Genomic DNA, 20477 nt, shown 5'->3' with positions numbered 1-20477 from the left:
GTCCCTCACTCACAGGAGGAGCTTTCTCCCACACACACCAGGCCCTCCATCAGCCAAGGCCCTGGCACTCAGGAGAGAGCATGCTGTCCTGTCCAAACCCATCACCTCTGACACAAGCAGAGCAGGTACGTGCCCTCCAGGCAGCAGCCCGCTTTGCTCATGTGCACAGCCAGCCATGCTCCGTAACAGAGCCCAGGAGCAGCAGGGAATATTCCTCTCCACTGATCTTTCCACTGTGCTTGTGCCTGTGTGCACCAAGCTGCAAACATGTATTCAATTCACTCATGCTCAGACCCTGCTCCTGAGGTGGCCTCCGAGGACACTGGCTTAAGCTGGGTCTCAGTACTAACTGCTGTCCTGAAACTTTCAAAGGTTTATCCACAACAAAACCAGAGGTGTTGCGTTACACCCTTGGTGCTCTTCCCACCCTACATAGGCAGCTGCTTATGCACACAGCTCCCCACCGTCAGCACTCAAAAGTCCTTTTCTTTCAAAGCTCTTTGGCATCTTTCCTTTTCCCCTCCTTCCCATTTGATTAGTCCTGGCCTCCTAGGCCATGTCTGACCATAAACATTTCCCAAGCCACCTGCTTTCCTGTCTTCATGCTTTCTGCAGTCCTTTCTGCTCAATTTTTTAGAGGCTCAATGCCTTCAGTTCAGCCTGTCCTAAGCTGTCATCAGCTCTTCTGATGTGCTTCCCATCCCTGCTGAATCTGAGTCACATGAGAATCTCAGACAGATCTTTTTGTCGAGAACATTTTGGAGCAATGTTTTGGTCTCGTGGATCATTTAAATGCATCATCAACATTATTATCAGGCTGAAGTATTTTCCCAGGTGTTCAGTAGTGGGTCCCAGGGTTTTTGTGTAATTCTTGCTAATGTATCTCAAGTCCTGTCAAAGCTGAGATCAAAGGCCATGCATCTCCTCCCAGCATTTTTACATTTCCCCCTGCTCTGACACCCCCGGCACCTGAGAAATAAGGGTCAGGGTACCAAAAGCAGAGCAAGAAAATAAGAGAAAACAGGTTTACCTCTTCATCCACTTTTCCACTTTTTTTGTGGGCTCAGCCTCACAAATCAAAACTTGAATTGGCAAAATGAAGGGCTGGTATATGAAACAGTGAAATAATAGAGCACGGGCCTAAGTTTACCGTTGTGTTGCTGTTAGCCACAAACCAGAACAATGAGGGGCTCTTCAACATCTCCTTTCAGTGCTTCAGACAACTGCTACTGATAGAAACTTTGAAATGTGACCCAAGTCAGTAATGATTGCCTGTTAAATTTATACCCTTTGGAAGAGACTGCTGTCTAAAACCAGTGTAGAGTTTTCAGACACTGGGTTCGTGGACTAATGGCATTTATGAGTTAATATTTAACTGACAGCAAAAATCATCTATATTGTAATTTCTTTCTTTTTTTTTTCTCTTTCTTATTTAACAGCGCATTCATTCATTCATTCCCTGTTACTTTGAGTTTTCTAATAAATTTAAATACCCTTCTAAGTGGACTTGGTAGTTTAAAAAATTGTTCCCTATCTGCCCGCATTCAGGGATGCATTCTAGCTTAAACAACGTGTTAAAATATTCTTCCTACTTTGGCCTCTGGTACCGAGGTGAAATCCTGCTCGTTATTTGCTTTGAAAGACATGGAGCTGAAATGCTGGTCTACATGTACACACATCACCCCCATTTTGGGCTTCCTTACTATTCCCGTTGGGTTTTGTGGATTGAGAATTTACAAGCCATGGACACTGCAGTTAAACATCCTGGCCACATGCAGCTTTACACAAGGCACAAAATCTAGAATTGAAAATCAAACAGTATTAGCACTGACAGCAAGTACAGACCAGTGACCCCAAAATGCCAAAGGCTTTCAGGTACTGTTTAAGCAGCTGAAGCTCTCTGGCATTTAGAGAAAAAAATGGATGACTTGGCAGCTGATTAGTCATCCAGCAAAACAACCAACCCAGGCAAAAGAAAAGAGAAGGTTTGTTTTTGATGGGTTTTTTTATGTTTCTGGGGATTTTTGTGGGGTTTTTTTTGTTTGTTTGTTTGTTGTTTGTTTTTTTGTTTTTTTGTTTGCTTGTTTTTTGGTTTTGTTTGTTTGGGGGATTTTTGTTTGTTTTTTGATGTTTTTGAACAAACGACGTATGGTCGCTCACCAATGTTACCTCTTCTGCACCTGCAGGACTGAGACATCAACAGTGTAACAGAGCAAACAGGTCAGTGTGCTTCTCTTGCACATCAACAGGGATTTCCTGAACAAGTCTGTCAAGGAATATTAACCAACAGCGCCGTAAAAGTAGCTCGATTTACTAGAAGAGGCAAACAGCGAGTGTGTCCCACTGCTGCAATGCATTCCTCTGCTCGGAAAGGCGATGGATGAGCCCGGAGCATCCCGGGCAGCCAAGCGCCGCCGGCAGGAGCAGCGGCGGCTCCAGAGGCGGGAGCGCGTCCCGGGCAGCACACGGAACGCCGTGCCGGCACCGAAACTGCAAACACCAGAGCTGCAAACACCAGAGCTGCAAACACCAGAGCTGCAAACACCAGAGGGCACCCTCAGGCTGGAGGAGGAGCACGAAGTGTGCTCGATAAGGCTTATCAGGAACAAATATTTCAGCAAATTTCACGAGTCAAGCGTCCTTCTGATAAGATTATTAGGAGGAACTGATAAAAGTCCAGAGCTCACTTTTTTTCTTTTTTTTTTTTTTTTGTAGTCTTTTAAGTTTTCCAAGCTTGAGGGATTTTTGTTAAAACGAAGTGTGTAAAACATAATAGACAAGGGACAGTAAGAGACAGGCACTTGCTAAAAGGACCGAAACACCAGTGCTCCCACTGCCTATGCGATGTTCAATCAATCTTTAATGAGGCTAAAGCTCATATGAAACAGAAATACTCTGGTACTGAGGACAGTCACGGATTCCATGATGTTCAGCTGGGGAGTCTTATTTCAGGCACAATGTGCTCAGCAAGTTCCTATCGCAGGCACCCCATCTCTTCCCCTGTAGTGCCCTTGTACTGGGGGACATTCTCTGGAATATTACTTCCCTGACTCACCAACATTTAGAGACTTACCTCCCACTGGATCTGGATGTCCCATTTATACTCTGGGAACAGACTGCAGTTTGTCAGGGCCTTGTTTTCTGGGGAATTTGGTCACTGACCCTGTAGCCTCTATAAGAAACTAAGGATTTGTTTACAGGGGCCAAGAGCCATCCCCAAAAAACTTGCAGACCCTGACCTATACTGCTTTTGCATTGAGAAAAGTTCTCTGAAATTCTGCTTCTCTACCTCAAGTTTACAAAAGCATGTGAACAAGGACAAGGCTGACAGCAGAGGGAACCAAGGAAGTCAGAGCCAGAGATGCTGTTTCTTTTTGCAGATGTTGGTATCACTGACACAAGAGGGACTTTGAGAACGTGGCCCAGCAGCTCAGATCCAAAGAGATTATTTCAGACTCCCATGGCAATTTGTTCTGAAAGCAGAACTCAATAGGAAGGGAGACTTCCAGGGGCTAGGGTGAAATCAGAAGAAAACCATGAAGAATCTGAAAGTAATGAGGTAAAATTTGAATTTTTTGAAGCTTCTAAGGAAACAAGAGGGCCAAACCTGGATCTTCATTTTGCATCCAGCTCCCATTTTTATAAGTTGCCTACTACAGTCAGGAAGTCTATCTGCCTGGACAGATTTCTCTGGAATGACATTCATTTTCAGAAGGGCTCTGCAGGAGCCTTGATAAGGGCTGCCAGTGGGATACATCAGTCCTGGCCCTTCCCACAGCATTTTCCAGGCATCAGCACCATGGTGGTAACTGATACCAGCAATTTTTTCATTCTCTTTTCCAGCAGCAAGAAGATTATATTTGATTCAGCTTCACTACTGATTAATTTCTGTCTCCAGGGTTCTCTGCCAGCATATAAACCCACTAAGCCCCTAGTATTCCTTTAGCCTGTGACTCAGGAGAAATCAGCATGCAGTGTGTTTTCTGCTCCAATACTATGATCCTAAGGAAATACTCAGTCTGAATCTCCTTTAGAGGCCTCTGAAAATAACCACCCACTATCAAGGTAATGTGCTGTTAGACCTGGAACTCACATCTGACATATCTGCTACATGAAAAACACCACAAAATCAAAACAGGGCCTCAAAGCAAATAGCCAAAATCTAGCTGCCCTGCTTTTCATTTTCCTCTGGGACATGTAGTTCAAAATCAGCCCAGCAACACTCAAAATATTACTACCCAGCACAGCTGAGATGGTACTACTGTTAAGAAAAAACTTCAGTTTTAAAGATAGGAAATAGCAGTGCTAGGTCCCACACTTTTTCGGGAGGCAGGTGATGGTTTTAAAGCGATTAAATGCAGCTCCACTCTGAGCTTAGGGCATGATCTGTCTCACCAAAGGCTGCAAACACAACCAGAGAGTTAGAGCAGAACTGTTGTTATTGACTGCAGTGCTGACAAGTGTTTATCTCCTGAGGTTTCACCCACTGAATCCTATAATTAGGGAGTTCATTCCTTCTTTCCTTTCTCTACTCCTGATACACAGAAAGTGATCATAAGCATGAGCTACTTGGCTTAACAGTATGTCAGTGTCATGACTTGGGGCCAGGTTCATGATTTTTAAGCACTTGGAACTGACAGTTACTCATGACTGGGGCTTATGAGCTGCAGATCGTGAGGGATCATGAAAGCAAGAACAGTTTTCTTACAGTGACAAAAAAGATGTTTTCTAAACAAGGTGGAAAGCTTTAACTTGAATTCTTTGGCCTTTTTTCCTCTAGAAAAATCCCAGCCAAAGAGGGAGCCAATATTAAGCTACTACAGTCAGTGACAAGTGCCTTTGAGGACAAGAGCCATCCACCCACAGAAAAGGATTCTTTTCTTTATCTACAACTCAAGGAAGGAAACGATTTTATTATTGGGTTGGCTTAAAAAAAATAAAGAAAATACTTCTATTCAGGCAGTTGGTTTCACATGTGAGCCAAACCATCTGGTTTTGTAACATGGTACAGTCCTCAAAGCCAGATTTTCAAAAACAGCATGCCGGTTTCTCAGCTCAGACTGAGGACCCACAAATTGGCCAGACCATCAGCAGTGCTTTGCACATATTATCTCCTATTGGGACAAAATCTTTTCAAATCTGCCTGTAACTCAATGAAACCACAACAGTTACATCTGCAAACAATTAGGCCCACAATATTTTCCTCCCTAGTCATGCTTATGCAAAGGGAAAAAAATGCCACTTTTACAGTGACTACTTTATTCACATTATTTACATGTACTGATGCCCAATAGCATTCTTTTCTAGAATACCCAGGAGAAAGCAGAAAGGTGTTTTATTTTATTCCTCCCAAAAGAGAATTTCCACAAAGAAGCAGTCAATTCTAACTCCGAAATACAAGTATTCTATAGCTAAGCAGCAGAACAATTAACTTTGAAACGAAACTTCTCCAAAAGCAATATCAGAACTCCCACTCATACAAATGGTTTTTATTTGCAAAGGTGGTTGTTCTTGAAGAAAGGACTCAACAATGAAAGGTGATTCAGAACTCTAAGCCTGGTGCTAGAAAGGATATTAGAGTAGGAATCTGCAGCTCACATTGTGTTGGGCACAGACAGTTCTGACTATAATAACTGACAATTATCTTATTCAATAGCCTTTTGATTCTCAGAAATTGGCAGCAAACCTAATATTTCAGCTATTCGGATAAAACCGTTCCTTGTCTCTAGGGTATTGCTGTTTATTTGCCTCAACTCTATTAATTCCATCTAAACCAGGTATTCAGAAAATGTGTGATAGCAGAATTGATCAGCCAAAACATACCGAACATTCTTTTCCGGAGGATTGCGAAATAGTTCATTTAAGTAGTTCTTTTGCAACATCCTTTGGCTATGCTGTCCCTCCCACCAGCTTCTCATAAGAATCACAGATTTACATTTATTATTGCCCACTACAGTTTCTTTCCCTTCTGATTTGACATAAATTATCATAGAGTATTCTGAGTTGGAAAAGACCCACAAGGATCTTCAAGTGCAGCCCTTAAGTGAATGGCCCATACAGAGCTTGAACTGAATAATGCCTTGGCATCATTAGTACCAGGCTCAAACCAACTGAGCTAAGTATTCACATACACTTTTACTTTATTCAGAGCAGGAAGTTACTTTTTCTTCCCTAACAGAACAGTTCCCCATCCACTCCAAGAAACGAATATAAACTATCATAGCAAGTCCCCAGTGACACCCATAGGTAAACCCATAGGAAAACTGTAAGTGTGCTCACTTCCCACTGCTATTTAAAGGTAGGCAAATGGAAATGAAAAGATGGAAAGACCAAATCTTAAAAGGGAAACTAGAAAGCTACCTACAGCCTGTAGATAGGAGCCAGATCCACGTGTCTTAGAGGTTACTTTGGGCAGGTAGGTAAAGAGACTGGCTTTGTGCACCTTGCTTGCCCTGTGGGGTGTGCTCACTGCAGTCATCCACAACACTCAGGGGCTATGGAAAGGGTGAAAATGAGAGGCACTGTTCACATCTAGCCTTACTGCATTTCCCAAAGTCAGAGAGGCATCTCTCAATTTCCTGGAAATTGCAGCATTGTGGCAAGAATACAGAAAAAAACAACCCACAAAGCTGTATCACAAATCTGAATGCTGCATTCCCAATAGAATAAGGGTGAACAGCATTTGGCTTTTAGAAAATTATGGGTTACTGTCAGAATGCAGCTTTGATTTAAGTTCTAGTTGGTTTGGTTCAGGCTTGTGTCCAAACCTTTTAAAAAAACAGTTCAGTTAAAACAGTTAAAGGAAGTACTATAGAGTTTACTGTAGTTTTTCCTTTAGCAATGAAATGTTTTGACTGGAAGCAATTAGGGTCAGGAGCCTTTTTTTTATTACATGCATATTCAGGCCACAACACTGATGCCAATGGGCCTAAGTGCAGCAATAAATGTAGTGGGTGCCCATTGTTTATTCTCACTCCAGAGTAACTGGGCGATTTTACCATTAGGTGGCACCAGAGAATATTTGAACATTACCAGGAAGGACCATCGGAACTGGGATCTGGGGTAGTCCCAAGCAGAAGTAACCATGTAATTAAATATAGTCCTCTTTGCTACGCATATGAGCTCTTTAATTACTTACTACAAGTGATACACAGTTCATCAGAATGCAAGTTGCAGCTACAGCCATGATTTACTAGCAAGTGGTTTTTAATCACAGAAGTATTTAACACGAAATCGCCATACAGTTCGATTTAACTGAGATGAACGGCTTTGTAAGGTTTTATTTGTCTTACTGAAAAGAAAAATATATTTCTGTCCAGACAATTCCAAATGTGGGCTGTTCAAAAAGACCTTTCAAGAGTCCCTGTGCATATCTGGTACAATTCCAGCAAGGTCTATGAATAATTTACCAGCTAATGAGCTCTTTTCTGTTTATGAAATAATACTCTTAAGAATAATAAGGCAGGACATAAGCAGTAGCCATATGTTTCTTCTCAAATTCTAGCCAGACAAATGACCTGAAAATTGCTGTTGCAAGAACTTCTAAAGCATATGGCTAAGTACAGGGAATTTGTTAACTTCTTGTGTCAGATCCAAGAGTTTCTAATTATCAACAAAAGATGGCATACCAACCCAATTACTCCTGATATATTCCAGTCAAAGACAGATTCCAAGCAACCATAGCTGTGTGGGTGTATGTGGTTTGAAATAACAGGAATCACTGCAAATTTAGTGTAAATAAAAAAGTAGACCCACAGATCACATCCAGACAAATGTGTCCCAGTGTGCTGAATGTACTTTCAACAGGAAGCAGGAATTTTTAGGCATTCCACCAATGCTGATTTCGAGCCACCATAAACTATTAGAGATACATTTGCTTTCCAGCACTACAGAAAACTCCAGCAACAGCTTATTTCATTCTGAGAGGAAAAGAAATGCATCTTTCTTACATAACAAAACAAAAACATGCCAGATAGTGGACAATTTAAAAAAAATATTAATTGCAGATTGCTTTTTGAGATAACATCTTCATCCAGCTGGATAAACACCAGGACACTGGTACATTATGCATATTTTTGATACCTCTGACTAAGCAACTGAGTCCAGTGCCATGTTCTTACTCACAGGAATCCTTAGCCCCAAACCCCTGGACAATGTGTTTTCACACTATGCCTGAACTATAGAAACTCTAGCCATTCTAAATGACAGCAAGATGGAAAAGCAATGATATATTCACAACAATGGACCAGAACTCATAAAATCTCTAAGAGCAAAAAACATAAGGAACCCATTTGTACACTAAACAATATTTCATGTTCATACTAAAATTTATTACATCATCTTAAGCCATATAAACTGTCAGGGATTATTCCCACTGTACTGGGTCAGTGTGTCAATCCAGGTCAACAACAGCATTTTCTTCACTAAGTTAAGAATATTTCTGGGTTAATTTTGTTTCAGTCACACATCTTGCAAGGAAGGCAAAGGTCCACAGTCATTTCATGCTGCGTTTATGTTTGAATTCAGCATGTTGAAAGTCACTGCTTAGGTCCTTTATATTTAGCTTCCAGCAACTGCGACTGTTCAAGGTTTATGGCGTGGGTGGTAATAAACATACAAAGTGCCAATTATCCATAGACAAGCCAATGACTGGGATGCTTTTCTCTTGGTCAGCTACAGCCCTGCAGGCACTTCTCAGACCTAGGTCCTCTTGGGTTGAGTTGCTCAATCCAGAGCAGGTTTCATTCACTACAGTACAGACTTCTGGCTTGCTAACTAGGGGGAGTAAAGCCTGAGTAGAGGCTGCTGGAGAAACCCCAACAGGTCACTGGCTGAGCGAAAAACCTGAAAGAAATCATTACACTGAATGAAAGAAGAGTAAAAAGTCCTACAAAGCCTGAAAACTACCTCCTCTTCCTCAGGATTTCCAGCCAGACAAGCTGATCATGAGAAAAACTGGTCCATTCCAACAAAAGTAAGCAAAATCTACGGAAAACGATCCCCAAATACTTAGAACAGACTAAACATTTAAAGAACTACATGGACAAAACATGCTTAAGAGTCTAGAAATGCAATCTTTTCCTAATGGCTCATGTTTCATTTACATGAAACTGAAAAAACCACCAGTTCAACTAATCCTTCCTTTATTATACTGCCTTTAAGAGTAGTACCTGAGCTGGAAGTGTAAAAATAGGCATTAAAAAAAAAATGCAACCCTGATCTAATTAACACATCATAAGAAAGAAAACAAGAGGTGAAAAATCACCTTTTGGACCTGCCTAAATTTCTATAACTACCGTAGAAAGATCTCAAAAGACCAAAAACTCATTCTGAAATTTGCTCTGTCCATGCTATCTGAGTGTACATGACTGATGTATTTCTCCCAAACACGAGATTAAAATTAAACTGTTGTTCCTTATCATAGCAAATAATAGCTGGCACTGTTCATAGGAATTTCCAATATTAACCCACCTTTAAACCAAAGAAAACATTTTCTCATAGCTCAGGAATCACAGGCCATGGCAGCTCATTTCTACTACCCAGGAATGCTGCCTGTGAAACTTAACCTGGTGTGAGCACATGGAAGCTTTTCAATGATTAGCTATTGTTTTATCAGCTCCATGACAGAAAAAGATGAGTTTCACCAGAATAGTAATGGCATCTAACTGGCAATGCCACCTCAAAACCAGAATAAATATTAGTAGCCAATAGGTTTTCCTAAGTGTCCTTATACAACCTTTTCCTACAAAAATGTGGGAAAAGTATTCAAAAGCCTATGCCCCCAATTAAAACACCTACTTTTAAGTATGCAACAATCCACCTGCCAAAACACTATTCCTCACTGCATGTTATGTTCCACTGGTCAAGTTTTGTCTCTTTCAGGCTTGTGTATAACAGTCAAATAAAAATCTTTATCTCCTTCTCATGCCATATTGCTGGGGCTCATGCTTTCCTCCTGAAGTGTGCTGTTTTACATGCCATAGCTGGAAGTATCACTCCTTTCCAGCAAGAACTAAGCAGACACATGAATTCAGTCAATTAAGCCTATTGATTTTGGTTATTTTGTTTGTACACATGAAGCCAGGTTTAAGCACCAGTGAACAATCATCTCACACATTGTTCACAATCATTCAACTATCTTAATATCCAGGTATGCATACACAATCTGTCAGCTTGAGCTATTTCAGAATAGTTGTGTCCATGTTTTTGTGGTATTAGCCAAACATGGATGCTGTGGAATCACAGGGTGCCTATCCCTAGGTATCTGAATCCTGCTCTCCCTCACCTCCTGAGGGACAGGATGTTGCAGGTGTGTCTCTTGACCATTACACTCTGCATGGGGGTTCAGAAGTCGGTTCTCTACATCACTGTTCAGCATCACTGCAGTAGCTGTTCATTCATTGGGGGAGGATTGCCTGTTGTACAGTATTTTTGGTTTTTTCAATATACAGTGATCACATACCTTTCATCTTGTCTCACGTCAAGTCCTGTATGTCCTTTGCCACTCCAGCATTGTGCAGTTTGTTATAGAAAATGGGCTCAGAAAAGGTACAGAGTTGTTAAGGGAGCATCATTTGCAACACAGCCACCTGTACAGATGCCCTTGAACTGCAACATTCTCGGTTACACCTCATAACTGAGAGCCCTCATCTCCCTGCTCTTTCATCACTCTTCAAAAATCACAATGCTCTTCCCTAACTCCAGCAGCTCCTTCTCAGGCATGATGGCTGTATGGAAGGGCACTGCTCTTGTAGTTGAAATCCCTGCTGCACTTGTTTGGATTGATTTAGTTCAATGGTCTCAGCCAGTGGTTTTGTACTGGATTGAAAAGATTTATTTTAAATATCCCGACAGACTCAGATAAGACACACTCGGCCCATTTCAGCATAAAATGCAAAACATTCTTACAGCAAAATGTGCAAAACTCCCACAACTATTTAAGTTAATAATTGAAAGGCCTTCCCTCAGGGTTAACCAAGTCAAGTTAGTTATTCATCCCATTTAAAGGGCACGTACTAGGACCAAAAAGGAAGACTGTTGGATGATTTTGCATTTCATCCATGCAGAGCTGTGTATTATGACCACACAGAGAAATGCAATATGCTTCTAGAGAAGTACAATATTGCTCCATACTTTGGCATTTGTGACAGAGTGCAGCAAGCCACATATCTTGAAGCCACCCAAGCCTCTCAGATCACTATAGAAGACATCTGCATACCTGAAACTGCTCTGGTGACTTAAACAGTATGGCATTCACACAGAATGTAGACAAACTGTACATATAACAATGCATTTACAAAGTTACTTGCACTTCATACCTCCTGTATAGACACCTTTATACCTTATACCTATGGGGACTTGTGACTGATAGTCCCAACCAGTTAATTCTCCAAACAATGCTTAAAAAAAGCAAATTTACTTTAATCCCAATGCTGTTCCCAGCTTTGCAGAAAGACTAAACCATAGAAGATAACACTCTCCTTGTATAACTGCTACAGTAACTGATCATCCTTAAGGTGATCATGTTCTGAATAAGATTCATTCAGGACTGTGTGCTATCCTCTGCTCACTACCTCCATCCTGTCATCAGCTGACTGCTTTTTTAGAAAAAGGTAAAAGAAAGGCTCTCAATCAGGCAGGCCTGCTATCTTGGCCGACTGGAGAGTGTGCTGAAGGCAACACCAATTATTCCAGAAAAATGCCATTAAAATAACTGCTTAACTTTGGAAACAAATACTATATTACAGCTGAAGATTTTCATATAATTCTAAAATGTCATAAAATCTTCTGGAATCTCAGGCTTTTCTTTACTCTTTGTAGCCTATAGAGAGCATCCTACATGATTAGTCTTGCTACTAAATGCATTTAGAGGCACCCTTTTTTTTTAAGGGCAGTATAAACGTTTGCCCAAAACTAAACAAAGCATAGGATTGGGGGTTTTTTGACAGCAACTCTTTAAAAATTAGCATACTAGCATTTTGAGACTCAGGTATTTATTAGGCAAACTGAAGCACATCCTTCATGGCATTATCAAAGAGCATTCATTACACTGAGATCTCTGGATCAAATCTTTATCTGTTTCACATGCGAAGTCCTTTACTCCAACACATCTGTGTGAAAAACATCCAAGAGTAAAATGTATTCCTACATGTCCACTGGAGTTCTTGGACATTTACAGTCACTAACCTGACAAAACACTATTACAGACTTGTTTTAGGAATGTTATTCAGTCATTTCAGTGCTTCCTGTCTCTGCCTCTGTGGGCTAGTAAACTTGACTTGAACAGTTTGGTTACATTAAACTAGCTTTCCTTGCCATTACTATGATATTTTTCTTTCTTGTGAGTACTGTGAGTCATTTCCTTAAATCTTTGCTGGTTTGGCTGCGGTCTTCAGGATAGTAGGAACTGCCAATGCTCCTCTTCTACTCCTGGTTTTAATTGTGCTGTGTGCAAGAACCATTTCTCTATTAGAATAGATTTACCTCTTTAGTTGAAATAATTATATTATTGCTAATGCAAACCATTCAAGTTTGGTTGTCACCATAACTTCTTCAAAGCCATACAAGTTTCCAATTGTCGAGGGTCTGAGCCCAACATTTTCTGACTATTCTGATAAAACCCCTGCAGATAAGCAGTTGCTTCCCAAGCCTTTAGAAACATGGCCACACCATCCTATCTTTTCACGCCTTCGTTTAAACAGAATAAATAGTAAGAAGTCTTTACACCTAATTATATGAAGTCTGCTGATGCATTCTAATGGCTCAAATACTTCTCTGTGTACTCCTAGGCCTTGGGCAGAGGAAAACACACACACACAAAAAAGGAACAAGAAAAATCAATACATGAAAGACCATCCAGGGAGCCCCTGTGGTAACAAGACAGGACAGGGAACCACCCACATTCAATTCCGAACCAACAGCCAACCAAGGCAGAGACAGAACACAAGGCTAAGACCCAGGGAAGCTCAAACCAGGAGTGAGAGCTCTGGGCCAAGATTAAATGAAGCTTTTGTGCCCCTGAGTAAAGGGTGTGGCTGGGGCCCTAGGGGCTTCCTAGGGTTCAAAGATGAGTAGTTGTGAGAAATAAAAACAACCATGTTCTAAGTGCTAAATATATCTAGGTGCTTCTTACAAAACAGTGACTCACCAAGTGCAAACAATTTTATAGTAATGAAGTCACTTATTAAACTTGTATGAAAGAAACAAAAAAAAAAATAATAAAAAAAAACACCAAGAAATCCTCAAATTCCATTTTCTGTTCAGTTTCTGATAGATACCCCAAGGCTAATTTCAGCAGCTATTGGCCTTTTCTACTGAAGGGGAAGTGCATTAATTACTTCAGCCGTTATACACAATATGAAAGCCTTGAATGACTGAAGGAACCTCTGCAGTGTAAAAGAGATTTTTTCTTAGTTGAGGAACTACCATAATAATTGAGTAAATCTTATCTGCTGAGACAAACAGAAGAATAGATTTTTTTGAAATGCATCATTGTTAAATGCAGTATTTTAGCTATGCAGGACACTAAGAAGAATGCATACTACCTCATATACCAGTAATAGCAAACAAAAATAGCCAGAATATTCCTAGTAAAGAATGCTGATCCATTTGGAACCTGAATCCAGAAAACGCTTTTACCTACCTGTAATTTTATTTCCATTAGTTTAGGAACACAGAGAAAAATGGCTTTAGTGTATATTTTGTTTAAATCGAAGTATTAACTCTTCTCAGTTGTAAACTTATATCAGAGTTCAGATACCCTCTCCTTCAATAAAACCATGTTTTCCTGTTTGACGCTTTATGTGAGAAGAATAGAAAGAATAAATAACACCCCAAAATTACTGTGAAGATTACAGTGTAAAAAGGCAAATTTCAAAACAGGAATACTTTTTCTTGAGCCAGGAGAGCTTTTTTCCAGTGGCCTCTAAAGAAGACAGGAGAACCTGTCTTGTTCTTAATTAAGGAAAGAATGTGGTTATCAAGTTCAGGATTTAGGTTAGAAACCAACTTTTCCTTATTTATAGATTTGTAATGCAGTTCCTTTGACAGCAATTTAGGATGTAACCTGACATGACAAGGAGACTGCCAGTGCAGGATTATTGCTCTCATTCTTTTTGGTTTTTTAGAGTGCCATATTCAATTCTAATTCATGCTCTTATTCATTAATTACTTTCCTTACAAATAAGCCAATATCAATTATCTTTTTCTAATTGGTAATATTTAAATCTCTCTTTTTAGTGTTTTCCAATTAGATTCAGAATGTGAACTATGACTTTGCTTTTGGGAGCCAAAACAGACAGGTTTCGCTCTTGCCAGAAAGCGCCCATGCCATTTCCAAGAGCGAAAATTCCTGGACTTCTGAGCCTTGTACATTTGTTTCTAATTCTCCTAACATTTCAGAAAAGACAAGGTTCACATATTCCATCTGTTGAAAAATCTTCCAGAGATTAAGATGTTTAAAACCGTGTGGCTCTAATAAATAACAGTGTATATATAAAGTTATTCTGCACATTGAATGTTACCAAATGTTAACACCTCATGTGTGATCAGTCAGACTTTTGAGATCCAGTGGTTTTCTGTCAGGTTCGCCAAGACTTTATTTATTTCCTTGCTCATTCTCACAATCATTAATGACTCCCTTTAAAATCCTTTGGTGATGGGGAGGTACCAGAAAACTGAAAAATGTCAAATATAGCAACTATCTGTAAAAAAGGCCGGAAAGGAACCAATAAATTCTAGACTGGTCAGTTTAATTTCTTCTCCCAGAAATATTCTGGAGTAAAAAAAGGTAATTGAAACAGGTAATTGGAATAGGTAACTTAATAATAAAAGTTATACACAGAAAAGGTAGCTATGACAAGAATAAATCCTACTAGGCTAATGTGTTACTGTAACAAACCAGGAATGTCTGCAGACAGGGGAGCAGAAATAGTGGCCATAACTCAGGACTTCGGCAGAGTTTAAATCCTATTTCCTGTAACATTCCCATAAAATACAGTGAAAGTTGTCAATGACATAAAAATGTGTAATAGGCATCCCCTCACAGGACTGTTGTTACCATTAGGATGGAAGGGTTTACCAAAATAGACAGATATTCTATCTTGGGCCCATATCTGTTTTGTGTTTCATTGATGATTCTATAAGAAAACTGAAAGTATGCTTCTGAGGGGTGTAGAAGCTGCAGAAGCACAGCATTAGTGCAAATAGATGTCAAAAAAACAGGAACACAATATTTAAGAAAAAACAGGATTAAATTCTTTTGGGGCAAGACCAGGAGACCATGCTGAACAACAGTACTCAACACCAAAACACACCAAAGAACAATTAGCTGGATGATGGTATTTTCAGAAAAGGACCAGGGGGTTACAGTTCATAAACACAAGCCAGTAATGCCATATAGACAGGATAAGCACTGCATAAAAAGGAATAATCAGGAGTACAGGTTGTGGTAGGATCATGCAGCTCTGTCCAGCACTGGTCAGGCCTCAGCTGGGGTACTGCCTCCAGCTCTGTGCCTGTGTTTCAAGAAGGATGTAGCTTACTATGGGAAGAGTGTTGCAGACCAACAAGAAATATGATCTCTGAGAACAAGCTGAAAGTCTTAGGAGCATCTAGCTTAATGAAGGTAACAAAGATTAATCAAGGCTTGATAAAAGTATTCATAAGTATCAAAGTGTGATAGAAAGAAGAAATAATTAATTCAATGTGTCCATGGTGGACAGGACAAAAACTAATAGCTTTAAGTTGCAGCAAAAATAATTCAAGTTACTTATTAAAGGGAAAAAATACTTCTTGATGGTAAATGAAGCACAGGAATTTCCTGGACAGGCCATGAAGACCTCATCATTAGAAATTGTACAGGAGTGAATAAAAAAAATAACTATCAGAAATTAACTCAGTGTAGTTAGGAGATGAATAAGATAACCATTTTGTGACCTCCTTCAATCTCTTTTTTATGGTTCCATGATTCTGTACCACTAAAAAGAGGGTTTGGAATCTCCCTGCCCTTTGTGTTAGAAAAAGAATTTATCTGGGGAATTTCTAGGGTGGGAAAAGTTTTTGTAACAGCTGTGGAAGATGTTTTATTTATTTGCTGGTGGGTGCACAGTACTTTAGAACACAATAGGCCACATTATATTATTCTGAGACATTTAAGTTAATGGGACTCATTTGGGGAATATGGCATAACATCATGAAAGACAAAATATTATAGGCTCTTACTTCTGTAAAATAGTGAATGCAATAAAGCCTTTCAAAACACCACCAGCATTAATTTTCACCAGCAATAAACCTCTTCCAAATAATAAACCCCAAATTTAACAGTCGTCCTAGAAAAACATTTCTAGATACTACAGATGATGAAAGAATTTGTGTGCCACCTTCTCTTTCCCCACCCTCACTTTGCAGCTTTCCAAATGGCACTTTTTGCACCCACCTCGGGGAACTACAGAAAAGAGCACTTTGCTTCATTGTGGTTCTGTGAAGTAAAGAAATTTGAGGTCAAGAACAATAAATAAAGCCAAGCTCTGCAATACAGACTGTGCTGTATTAAGGGTATGTTACACTGTCTTACTCTTCCATTTATGCTTAACTTCTACCTCCTGGGTCCCTGAAGTGCAGACACAACCCAGCCATCAGCTCCATGCCCTGGGAACAGCCCCAAAGCAGACTGGAACACATCCATTGGTGCTCCCTGCAAGGTGACTCTCACTTCTCATCCCCAGGGCCGAGGGCAGACCCACACCCTTCCCAGGAGAGATCCTGCACCACTCGTGGTCTGGGACTTTGTGCAGTCCCAAACATCTGGGACTTATTACAGTGATCACCCAGTTCATGAAGTCCCTTTAAGTTCCAGGATCTATTTCATCCCAATGAATGTGGACTCTGCACAGAGGCTGAATGTGACAATGAAACATTCTCCTATTCAGTTATGCTTTTTCTGAGATTTGGAGATGTGTGTGTGTCTGTGTGTGTGTGTGTGTGTGTGTGTGTGTGTGTGTGTGTGTGTGAGGTGAGGGAAAGAGACCAGGATGAAAAAGGAAGGCAGAGAATGTAGCAAAATAGACATGGTACACCAGAATGAGAAAGATCCTGTTATTCTTGTCTTTGATCAAGCTATTGGCCCCAGAAAAAATGGCCAATGTAAATTATATATGCCAAAGTCAACTTCAGCTGATGTTCTTTCTAGCCATTTGATCTTGCATCTGCCAACTTCCACCCATTCCCCCAATTTTATCCACATGTAATATTATGTAACCATTAAAAATGTGTTTTTCTACTTAGTTCAAGTTTTCTGTATAAAGGCATTTTATTCTTCCCCTGCAATATACTAGGAAAATAAAATGTCATTTATTCAATTGAAGTGGTTGAGTGCTGAATTTAACTACCAATAATAATACCTAATCACTGTGTGTTTTAAAAGCATTTATATGGATTTAAATAGGAAATCAAAGAGTTTGCTTCTTATTTTTTAATCTAAAAGCACATTAAGAAAGGGTTCTTTTCAGTGAATAAAAATTAAACTGTGGATAAAATTATTTTTAAGAGGTCTTTGATTGATTATATTATTTTTATGGTTGCTGAAAAAAAGATTACTTCTGAGTTCAACCAACTGATGAGAAATAAGATTTCTGTAAGGTGGCTGTATTGCAGGAATGGATAAAACACAAGGAAAGGGACCTCCTAGACTTCCTACACTGAGAATCTGTAAATCTCACTAATTTATGAGTGGAAAATACCAAAATAATTGTTTTGCTCAGAGGAGCTAAGCACCTGTAGCTGTTGTGGATTGTAGAAGTTACGGGTGCTGTCAACACCCATAACTTGTAAATATTTGGATTGTGCAACTCACAGGTCCTGGCATCTAGAAGACACACAACTCCAGCTGGTGTTGGTCTGAGGTGAGGCGGCACACTTCGCTGAATTTCAAGTTGTTTTGATAAGGACAATGTTCACTTTCCCATCTACCAAAAAAAAAAAAAAAAAAGTGCTTGATGACTGCAAACTTCTCAGCTGGGAAGGAAAAGACTTTCAGTCTTTCCTGAGACTGGCCCACACACCTGTAGTGAGATCACACTACACGAAAATATTAAGGGAAAGGGAGATTGCACTGTTTTAAAGACCTACGTTCATATTTTGTTCTAGTGTTCTTGACTTAAGACACTTTATTTCCTGGGGCCATGGGAAGTATCAGAGGACCTTGTGAGCAGTGTGTTGCCTGCAAGCTGCTGGCTACCATTCACAGAGACTGAGAACGCCTCACTCCATGCATGTAATGCACAACTGGAATCATGGCTGTTGTAGAATTCATGCTGTCATGGAACTAAATGGAAAACATGTGAAGTCTCAGTAAGCCTAAATTGGAACTCTGTAAAAATGAGGGCATGTTGAAACTGGGCACAGTGCAGGTCCCATCTACCTGGAGTATCAGCAAATCTCGTCACAAATGTTAGCACAGTCCTTCAATCTGATGTTATCAACAAGGTGAGTTCACCATCACGTCAGCTATAATTTTTGTATTGGCATCCAGAGTGCATCCAGTAACCTGGTTTGGCCACCATAAGCATGGATGCTCCAGCTCTGGAGGAGACAGGCATCTGCAGTACTGCAGTGTAGGGTACCTTGTGGGATTCCAGGCCCAGTGCTGCTGGATCCTGCTCTATCTAGCAGACTGGAAAACAGCAGAAAACAGTGATTAATTGAAACAGAAAGCTTTTGTTGGTGTGTGTGGTATCCAAATTTTTTTGTGAGAAAGCGTTTCTCTGATTCAGTAGAAACAAGACAGACCCAAAGAGAGCGGGGTGTCCGTGCTTCACACTTTGTCCAGGTGATTTGGACAGTCACACTTGGGCAGTGCTGGGCCTCCCGGGCAGTGTCTGGCTGTGAGAACAGCAAAATGCCACCGCTGCCACCAGGCCAGTGTGGCAGCTCATGCTGATATTCCCTCTACACCACTGCGTGCTTCTCGGCTCAAACTGTTTGCAAAGTGGTATGAACTGCGCCGGTGTACATCCAGCTGGGATCCTGGCCGTGGATAAACACAGTTCTGCTGGAAGGTGAGGGATGCGTAACCCAGTCTAGTGGTGCAATATAAGGCTTCTCCGTCACGAGGCTTCGAGCAGCGAAACGTCCGAGCGGGGAGCCAGGGCCCTCCCCGGCGGGAGGGGATGTGCCAGCCACGGCACCACGCAGCGATTCCAGGACATGCGGCAAAGCCGCGGCGAACTGGTCCCTGCCGCCCACCCCGGCGCGATTCGGGATCTGCTCTGGGCACGGAGTAACTCAGGACCGACACCCGCCTGTGCTGTGCGTCGCCCGGCACCGCACGGTCGCTGCTGTCCCGCTCGCAGGGCCGGGAGTCCCGGATGCGGCGGGATCCCGTCTGGCAGGGTGATCCCGGCCGGCAGCAGACCTCAGCCGGCAGAGACCCCGGCCCAGCGCCCGGAGGCGGGGGCAGTGCCGCTGGGGGCGGTGGCATCTCCCCTCTCCTCCCCTGCCCTCCCCCCGTGCCTCCCCGCCCTCCTCCGGGGCCGCGGCGCTGCCCCCTCCCGCCGGGGATATCCCCGGCCCCTCCCCGGCGGGCGGAGGCCCAATGGAGGTGGGGATGCTGTGCGGGCTGCGGGCGGGCTGGGGGCGCCGCCGAGCCGCGGACGCCGCCGGGCCGGGGCCGCGCTCACTCGGCGGGGAGCCGCGGGCAGAGGCGGGCGGCGCCGGGGCTCGGTGCGGCGGCGTCTGGGATGCGCCGGCCGGGCGGCTGTGGGGGCAGATAGCGTCCCGCGGCGAGGCGGCCGAGTGGGGCCCGGGGCGGCGGCCGGCGGGCAGCGCCATGGCGGCGCAGCGCGACCCGCTGAGCGGGTACCTGCCCCAGCCGCTCTCCGACCCGGGCTCCAACAGCGAGCGCAGCGCTGACTCGCCCGCGCCCGGTTCCGAGGAGGACTCGGCCGGGCCGCCGCGGCCCCTGCACAGCCCCGAGTGGGGCGAGGAGCGATTCCGGGTGGACAGGAAGAAACTGGAGGCCATGCTCCAAGGTGAGGGCGGGAGCGGCGGCGGTGCCCGGGGGGCGCGGGGCGGTGGCGGTGGCCGGGAGGGGCGAGAGGGGGCCCCGGCCCCCGCCGTGCCCTGTCCTGGCTCCCCTATCCGCGCCGGAACGGGCGCTCCGTCCTGTCAGTCCCTTCCCTGGGCGCTGGATGCGGGCCCGGGTCGGCGGGAGCCCCGCGGGCCGGACCCGGCTCCGGGCGCTGTCGTGGCCTCTCGGGCCGGGGCGAGCGGCTCCTTGTGCCCCCGGAGCGGAGCCGAGCGCCCCGGCCCCGTAGCCCGGGTGGCCGCCCAGATGCTGCTGGGGCCGGGCCCCGGCGTCTCTCGGGGCTCGACCCGCGCCGCTGCGGCACGGAAGGTCCCCGTCCCGCAGAGTTCCATCTGTGGAAACGTGACATCCCGCCCGCTCGGGCAGGGCGGTGCGGGCTCTCGGCTTTCGAGGA

The 20477-nt window shown here is 42.9% G+C and overlaps 1 protein-coding gene across 2 annotated transcripts in view; it reads left to right on the top strand.

Moving 5' to 3' along the window:
• Nucleotides 1–19590: 19590 nt before the first annotated feature.
• BICC1 (BicC family RNA binding protein 1) overlaps nt 19591–20477 on the top strand; it is a 91171-nt gene continuing 90284 nt past the window's right edge. For both annotated transcript variants that reach the window (XM_014882330.2, XM_014882329.2), the window contains exon 1: nt 19591–20027. In XM_014882330.2, the coding sequence (XP_014737816.2) occupies nt 19592–20027 (436 nt within the window). In that variant the 5' untranslated portion in view covers nt 19591. The remainder of the gene's footprint in view (nt 20028–20477) is intronic.

The sequence above is a fragment of the Sturnus vulgaris genome, chromosome 8 (genome assembly GCF_052056855.1).
Source record: "Sturnus vulgaris isolate bStuVul1 chromosome 8, bStuVul1.hap1, whole genome shotgun sequence".
NCBI classification, from domain to species: domain Eukaryota; kingdom Metazoa; phylum Chordata; class Aves; order Passeriformes; family Sturnidae; genus Sturnus; species Sturnus vulgaris.
Note: the sequence above shows the minus strand (reverse complement) of the source record. Positions and strands in the feature narration are given on the sequence as shown.